Source organism: Elaeis guineensis, chromosome 11 (assembly GCF_000442705.2).
Source record: "Elaeis guineensis isolate ETL-2024a chromosome 11, EG11, whole genome shotgun sequence".
In the NCBI taxonomy this organism is placed as follows: domain Eukaryota; kingdom Viridiplantae; phylum Streptophyta; class Magnoliopsida; order Arecales; family Arecaceae; genus Elaeis; species Elaeis guineensis.
In genome coordinates this window covers 107,846,851-107,855,925 of record NC_026003.2, presented here as the reverse complement: position 1 = coordinate 107,855,925, position 9,075 = coordinate 107,846,851, and the positions used below count along the sequence as shown (strand labels likewise).

The following is a 9,075-nucleotide window of genomic DNA, read 5'->3' as shown; positions in this document are numbered from 1 at the left end:
AATTGAAAGCCATTAGAAGCTTACATAGATAAGGCTACTGAAATTTGTCAAAAGCTTTCTCCATATCAATTTTCATCAACATCAAACTACGAGTCGGAGGCACAATACGTAACGAGTGCATTAGTTTCTGGGTTAAAAGACTATTATCTATGATATTTCAGCCAAGAACAAAAGCAGTTTGTGAGGGAGAAATGAGGAATGAAATAAACTTGGACATTCTCATAACCAAAATTTTTGCAACAATCTTGTAAATAGTATTTGCAAGGTTGATAGGCCGAAAGTGCCGAGCCAAAGAAGGATTAGAAATTTTAGGAGCGAGAACAACATAGGTTTGTTTCCAGGATACTGGCATATCAGAAGTTTGAAAGAAGTAATTTATGGCAGCAACTACCATCGGTTTAATGAGATTCCAAAAGGCTTGAAAGAAAAAAGGTTGGAATCGATCTGGTCCTAGAGATTTATCCAGATGCAAAGAGAACACAGCCTCTTCTATTTCTTTTGATATAATTTCAGAGATTAATTCTCTATTTTGTTCATCAGTAAGGCATTAGGCATTTGGGAAAGTTCAATATCAGACGATTGCCATTGTTCGCTTGTTTATTTGATCGACGGTGCCTGAAATAGATACAACTAGTAGCATCCATTACAGCAAGATCGTTAAGCGCTGAGGTAACTTTGATGAAAAGCTCCATACTAGTTGTTACTATGAATTTCTGACTTGGAGACCAGCATGGCGGGAGTTGAATGATGATAGTAGGATCATGGTGGTCGGACTTACAGAAAAAATTTTTGATCCAAGTTGACTCCAACGGAATCTTTCGACGATCAAGTCAAGAACTCAGAACAGATGAAAAGAAGTGGGCATGAGATAGAGAGATTGCATATCTAGGGGTCCCTATTAGTCTCTATTTATAGATAGATGTGAGAGCCGTGAGAGGACAAAAGTATGGGAGGTTATCTTGATGATTTCGGGCGTATGATTCCTCAATATTTCTGGCCCGATCTTTCGAGATTTGGTAGTTGTCCATTGACCTATCTGCTTCAATGCCAACTATTCCTAGTGGTTGTAAGATATGAAAATCCATGTGGAAATCGAAGATCAAACCTTCCACTTATGTCGAATAAGGTAAGCCGAAATACAATAGCTCGGCCATGGCCAAACACTACTAGAAATAAGGGCTTCATTAATGATATTTTCTGACAGACGTGATCTATTAAAAATTTCTGATGGATCACTGACAGATTTTTATCACAAAAGGAGCAACAAATCATAATTGATGTCTCAAAATATCTGACAAATTTTTAATGAATTATTTATCAAAAACAAGTCCATCATAAAATCTATTAGAATTTTTTAAAAAAAATTCAAAAAATATAAAAATTTTTGTGACCAATTTTCTGACAAATTATTTATCAGAAATGTTTTTGACGAAAACGTTCATCAAAAGCATAATCAGCCAGAAATTGGTGTTACAAATTTGCAAATAAAATTTGAGATATATTTTTTTATTTTTTATAAATTATATGTATAATAAGTGGATAAAAAGATTCAAACTCTAGATCCTTTAATAATCTATCAACTATATTAGCTACCAAGATCTAATTGGCACTTGTTTGTATAATGATTGATAAGCTACTTCTAGCATTTAAACATTTATATATAAACCTAACTCCAAACACTTAGGTGGCATTTGGTGCATCACATAGGTAATGTTGCTATGGTAATGTGATTGCAGAGGGAATGTGATTACCTGATAAAATTACAGAAAATCTTATATTACAGTGTTTGGTATATTCAGTAATGCTGTTGTAAAATTATAGAAAATCCTACATTGCGGTGTTTGGTATACAGTTTAGATTACATGAAATATAAGCTAATTTTTTCAAAATACCTCCATCCTTACTTATTGATTATTGTCTATTTTCTAGAGGGACAACTTAATTTTGAGCCAACCATTTTTTGTGACATCATCCATTATATTTTCTTTTCTATTTTCACCAAATAGGACTACCCATAATTTATTTTGATTTATTTTAATGAAGATATTTTGATCCTAAAGTTATCTTGTGTTGTCAGATTGTAGAATTATCAGGTTACATATAATCACATAGCCACCTCTTACCAGACAATCAGATTATCTCTTTTTCAGATAATGCTCCATTATATGTAATGCAGTATTATCTGTGAAAGTAACGAAACAAACAATGTAATCGAATTATCTGTTGTAAATGAATGGCTGGACCATATTAGAATATATCGATAACTAGAATGATCAGTTTGACACTTTTTAAAGTATATAAGTATAAATAAAATTAAGGACAAATTATAGGAACACTCTCTCAACTTTAGCTCAATTTCACTTATACCTTCTGTATTTTAAAAAATGTCAAACTGGTCATTCTAGTTATCGATATATTTCAATGTGGTCCAATCATTTATTTTATCAATAGATGATATTAGATTTCTCTCTCAATAAACGAAAATGCCTTTTATTCTGGATGGACTTAGAGGAGAAAAAATATGAGAAAAAAAATTAGATAAAGAGGAAGGGAAAGATGAGAGAATGGTCGCAGATAAGGAATGGGTTAGGGAGAAGGAGGATAAGAAGGAGAAGAGGGTGGGGAGGAAGAAGAGGAAAAAAAATGAATTATCGACAGAAAAGGGTGTAGGTGAAAGAGGCCGTCATGAAGGGGATGGCTTATGAACGGTTTGGAGGAACAAGAGAATAAAGAGGTGAAATAGATGAGGAAGAAAAGGAGATCGATGGAGCCATCGTAAAGAAAGAGAAATGAGTGAGGAGGAAGAAGAGGAGAAAGATTTTTTTGTCGGTGAGAAGAGGCGGATTTAAAAGGGGCCATCTCAAGGAATAGGGCTCATGGGTTGGTTTGGAAGAGAAAGAGAATATAGAAGAAAGGGGAGGAGGGAAGAGAGGTCGCCGGCAAGGAATAAGGTGAAGGAGGAAAAAAGGGAAGAGAAGAGGATGGGGAGAAAAAAGATGAAAAAGATAAAAATGGACGAGATGGAGGAGGCCCCATAAAGAGGGATAGTTTGTGGGTGGCTTGGGAGAAAAAGGATGAGGAGAAGAAGTGCATCGGAAGGAAGGAGAGGAGAAAAAGGAGGAGGAGAATGGATAGAGAAAGTGGAGAAGAAAGGGGAGGAGGAGAATGAGTGAAGAAAGGAGAGGAAAAGAAAGGAGGAGGGAGAAAGAGGAGGAAAGGGAGGAAGAGAAATAGGTAAGAAAGAAGAGGATGAGAAAGAAGAGAATGAGGAAGGAAGAGGGAGAAAGAGAGATGTCGGTCATAGAGGAGAGGATCAATCGGAGAGGAGGGAGGAGGAAGGAGATAGGTATTTTTATAATTTTAAAAAATTTTATTAATAGAGACGGACAGCTGGACCACATTGGAACATATCTATTATTAGAATGGTCAGTTTGACACTTTTTAAAGTACAGGGATGTAATTGAAATTGAACTAAAGTTGAGAGAGTGTTTCTATAATTTATCCTAAAATTAAACTAAAACTGAAGAATATATTTGTAATTTTATTTTGATTTTTTTTTTAATATCTCTTTCTTCTCCTTTGCTTTCGTATTAGCTTTCAATTTTGAGGAAATTTGTCATGGGCTTTCCCACCATAATGATAGCAAACAAAACACCTTCAACGTCAAAACATCAGAATGTTACCAATAAAATGGTGATCCAACTCAGACAAGAATTCAAATAATCTCGGACTCCGATTGCTGGAAATTCTTGCAATCATGCACATGGTTGAGTTTTATTAGCTCTCCAACTGTATGCTTCATCGAATTGACCTGGGTGGATTGGTTTTTAAATGGGAGAATCGAGGAGGAGAGAGGATTTGGGTTCAGAAATTCCGGGTTTCGGTTATTTTAGATCTGCTAACAATACAATTTCAGCCTGCTGGCCGACACATTTCTGTTCCCATAGAGAGTTGCCATATTCCAATTTATCACAACTACATATGCCACTGAGGTCCATCCTGAGGAGCAACAAGTTCCCATTACATTGTTGGTGATCGTTGAATGGAGTTCCAAATTCCATCCCAAATTTATTAGAAAGAGAGCAAACCAATAATTAACCAGCGCTAACTAAGAAGGATTATAGAAGGATGCTTAACAGAACAAAATCTAGTTCAATCCTTAGCAAGATATTTTTTCATCATTTCTTCTGTGAAATGATTGGGTGGCTTTAGGTTTGGATTTTACATACATAATTTGGACTCATAATTGGATATTACCAAGCTTGACTCAAGTCTGACCCATCGCTGCCATAGGCTTTTTTTTGGCAGTTCAAAACAGTCCATTAGCTTTAATGGTATAATTTACATGGTGAGGAACTAAGATCAAATTTCTAACAAAAACCCAGGATTAGATATTGCAATCTAATCACCACAAATCTGCAGGCATGACCAGGCCATCGCCTCAAAGATGATTAGGTTTTTAGATTTATATAAATTCAGATTTGCCTGTATGAAACTCAGAGTCAAGTATGGGTGGACCTACTCTTTTTGACTTCTGAGTAACAGACAATGGGAGAATTATCAATCATTTTCAGGGAAAAAAAAGGTGATGAGACAAAAGAATTACTCAGGACAAAATAATAGGAAAAATTCGTTCAAGCGTTTTAGAATCTGGGCCTTTTCCAACTAGTGGAAATAGGATCTAAGAGGTCCGATCAAGATGAAAAGCCGTTTGAATCAAATAAGGGTTTGCTAAAACTTCATAGTTCTTACCCCCCACCACCAACCAACAAATAAAAAAGAAAAAAAAGAAAAAAAAAATCATAGTTCAGAGCTATACATGGGTCGCAACATATTGCAATCAAAGGTTTGAGATCCGTACAAATTAAAACTTGGAAAGTAGAAACAGTTTACGAGAGATTGTATTATGTTAAAATTGAAGCTAAAAGTTGACTGTTTCTCAAAAAAAAAAAAAAAAAAAGCTAAAAGTTGACTGATATCCATAAGCCAACAGGTACAGATGTGCCACGATTTCTTCTACCTGTGAAACATTTACCACAATTTTCGACAGCCGAAAGATTGCAGGTCCTCTGTACCTGTCAGACGAGCGTTACCACTGTGATGGATAGAAGAGCAGAAGCAAAGAAACAGCTCTCATCCAGTCTTTCCTGATTGCTCCCCTTGTTCATAACTTCGGCATCTTGTTCTCTCCATCCTCGGCGGTGGTGTCCTCGTCCTTCACTGCCATCAACACCAACACCACCAGCAAGGGATAGCTGACGGTAGTGAGGGACCAGTTTACGATCAACTGCGACAGCAGAGGCGTTTTCCTGTTATCAATTTGCCAAGCAACAGCGGCGCCGGCACTCTGCACTCCCTTGTAGAATCCACTATATCTGTCACAATTTAACACCCGTAGATGATCAGAAAGCGCATGGAGCCATAGAAATTACCGAAATCTCATGCTTTTTTTTTTTTTGGCTCTGTTCCATGAGATTAATTAACCCCGATCTTCTGGCCAAGTCCATAGCATGATCCCGTTTACTTTGTGCATGATTCATCAAATGATCCTATGATTCTACTCTTGATAATTACACCATTCAATCTTAGTAGACAGAGAAGATATCATTGGATTTTCTCCTTATATAAAATGATCACTTTAACACAATAGATAGAAGAAAAGTCTAGAAAGACATAGAAAGAAAAATTATATGATAAATAGCAGGTTCAATTCAAAGGAAAATATAAACATGAAGCTAGCAAGTGCGGATGTAGAGTTAGGAGCAGCATGGAAAGATCTACATTATGCTATATATACATTACGAGCTTCATAGATTTATTTGTAGGCCGATTCTATGACCATTATCAGCTGGCTTTCCGATTTATGAACAAACAAATAGGATAGGTTTCGTCCTTTTTGTATAGGATTGCTGAAGACTATTACGATCGCTATCATCATTTGGGGTTTCGTATATTTATAGAGAAGCAAATGCTGCCGATGGGATAGCATCATGTATACTCTTTAGACGGCCTTGGCTGATATTTCTATCCAGTTTTTTAATATTTTATTTTCTAATTCCATATATCCTTTCTCGATTAATTTAAATCATCTGATTTAGTGCAAAGAATGAAAAAGATACCTGCTAAGTGTCTCGGAATCATCAGCCAGCGCTCCAATGACCCAATAGCACAAGCTCTGGAACATGGCATCCAGCAGCCCATAACTGAAGTAGAGAACGAACGGCCCGGCGAACCTTCCCCCGGAGTCCTTAAAATCCAAGGGATCCTCCCACTTCCCATTAGTATACCTCAGCTGGTTCGCCAGCCCGCCGGCCCAAATCGCCGTCCCGAGCACCGCGACGGCCCCGATCCCCATCAGCCCCCTCGTCCTCCTGCTCTTGAAGCTGAAGTCCAGGAAGTATCCGATCCCGAAGGACCCGAGCATCTGCGCGCCCCAATAGAAGACATTGTTCAGCCCTTTGGTCCTCAGAGTGAAGATGACTCCATTGACGTTGTTGAATTGGTACGTGTAGAAGAAGTTGCTGGCCCAGGCGGCGGGGACGATGAGGAGCATCTTCCAGTTGGCGAAGAGCTTGAGGATTTCCACCGCCTCGGTGCGGACGTCGGAGTAGGCCATGGCGGTGGCCCGAGTGCCGTCGTCGCGGACGACCTGCGCCGGGGGGAGGATGGCGAGGGAGATGGCGGCGCCGGCGGCCATGAAGCACATGAAGGCGATGTAGGTGCCGTCGTTGACGGAGGCGGCCTCCTTGCGGTGGTAATTGAGGATGAAGGGGATGAGGCCGCCGATGACGCCGCCGAGGTTGAAGATGGACCAGAAGAGGGAGATGTAGGAGCCCTTGCGGCGGGGAGGAGGGTAGGAGGTCATGATGGCGCCCTGGCCGGCCCATAGGAGGCCGGCGCCGACGCCGAGGAGGGCGCCGGCGAAGACGACGAAGGGCTGGCGGTGGGAGTGGTTGTAGGAGAGGAAGGAGCCGGCGTAGAGGACGTAGGTGGAGCAGCCGGCGAGGAGGGTGAGGCGGGGTCCGAGGAGGTTGTAGATGCCGCCGCCGAGGACGCCGAAGACGGAGAATGTGGTGTAGAGGGCGGTGTTGGCGTTGTCGGCGGCCTCGTGGTCGATCTGGCCGCCGCCGCCCATGCCGGAGAGGGCATTGAACATGCCCGGACAGCAGAAGCACACCAGTCCGATCAGGCAAACCTGGACGAAAGGGGAGTTGTATCGATAAGGGGATAGAGGATGAGACGATCCTCCATCCTTCTTTTGCTGTTCTTGCAATTTTCCGTCTGATTCCAATGCCATGTCTAGTTTTTTTTTTTTGGGGGGGTGGGGATCTGAGTTGGTTTTATGGGAGGATAGGGAATTAGGGATTGAGAATTCGAGAGGGATTCCTCATTCCTCCGGAGAAGCGATGGGATTTTAAGATTTAAAACGCCTTCCGTAAGTAGTAGGACTGACCACACAGATAGGGGGTCGTCTGGGCTCAAGACAGCAACACGTCCCCCAGCCAAAATAGAAAGTGACAGCTGCACGCCTTCCGCTCGCATTGAAGGATAGGAGAGAGGACTTTCCTTTCCAAAAATCTGCCAAACTTATAAAATAAAATATATTATTCTCTTAAAAAAAACCATCTCTCGTTCTCTCTTTCACTCCTTTCCTGCATCTTGTGATTCTTGGCCAATGGCGAAGTAATGCGCGAAGGTTGGAATCCCCGGCAAGTTCGATTCGGAAAGGACTGGTCACTGATCTCTTGCACAAGACATCAGAACCAGACGAATGGTCCTTTGGGCACGGGTACAAAAGCGGATCCACGGTGCTTTTCCCATGGTTCTCGTACTGTTTAATTTGTAGATATTAGATAATGAATTGATGGCCTTGGTGTTGGGTGGCGTAATGGGTCCAGCTGATCCAGTAGGCCCACAGATGATGATAGGGAGAGTTGGAACTTTCTGAAAAGACCGGGCAGATTTTTGACTTCGGCGTTCTCTGCTCCGACTTCCAAGCGCCAACTGCCAAGTGGATCTTTTTGTTTCTTTGTGCGATTGCTTGTTGGTTTGTTTGTTTAATTGGCTGTTACAACCAGCGGCATCCATTCCTCCTCGGCCGTCAAAAAATCTTTTTGTTTCTTTGTGCGATTGCTTGTTGGTTTGTTTGTTTAATTGGCTGTTACAACCAGCGGCATCCATTCCTCCTCGGGCCGTCAAAAAACCCAAAAAATCTTTTTGTTTCTTTGTGCGATTGCTTGTTGCTTTGTTTGTTTAATTGGCTGTTACAACCAGCGGCATCCATTCCTCTGTGATAATATGATATCACCGTCTTCAAATTCCTCTGTGATAATATGATATCATCGTCTTCAAATGCCCAATGAAACCATTATGGCAATTTTGTTCTTCTATATAGGATTGACGATTTTTTTATTTTGGCAATCATGCAAGCTGCCTTGCACCCAAAAAAAACGAATCTAGGACCACAATATTGCTATATTAGCAGGCTCGATAGAGAAAACCAACGATTCTTTTTCTTAAGTAATATAAAAAAAAATTATTTATCTAAATAATTTAAATTTTAATTTATTTATGAATCTAATACAAAAACGATAAAACGATATTTTGAATGCCACATCACCGATAAATTTCACGTAGACGTCGTCAAAAAAAAAAAATAAAATAAAAAACGTCATTTTGAATAGCATTTTTAAAAACGCCATTCAAAATAGCATTTTCTAATTTTTTTCCTCAAAAAAAAAAGAAAAAAATGAAAAAGAATGGGAAAAAAATTTATAATTTTAAATTTATAAATAAATAAAAATTTTAACTTTGAATGAAATTTAAAATATAAAACTTTAAATTTTTAATTCAAATAAAAAAGATAATTTTAAATTATTTTTTTCTTTTCAAATTAATTTTTTAAAAAAAATATCTAAACAAAAATATTAAAAATTTAAAAAATTAAAAATATCATAGAAAAAGAAAAAATGTGAAAAAAATAAAAATTATAATTTTAAATTTAAAAAAATAAAAATTTTAAATTTAATTCAAAAACATCATTTCAAATTCCTTCCCCATTCCAAATTAATTTTT

General features: G+C 38.9%; 1 protein-coding gene across 1 annotated transcript; it reads right to left on the bottom strand.

Moving 5' to 3' along the window:
- Positions 1-4,865: 4,865 nt before the first annotated feature.
- On the bottom strand, positions 4,866-7,501 carry LOC105054265 (UNC93-like protein 1). The gene is made up of 2 exons (XM_010935754.4): positions 6,120-7,501; positions 4,866-5,375 (listed from the first exon to the last, which is right to left on the bottom strand). Exons 1-2 carry the CDS (start codon positions 7,295-7,297, stop codon positions 5,165-5,167), a joined length of 1,389 nt encoding a protein of 462 aa, XP_010934056.2. The 5' UTR covers positions 7,298-7,501; the 3' UTR covers positions 4,866-5,164.
- Positions 7,502-9,075: the final 1,574 nt, after the last annotated feature.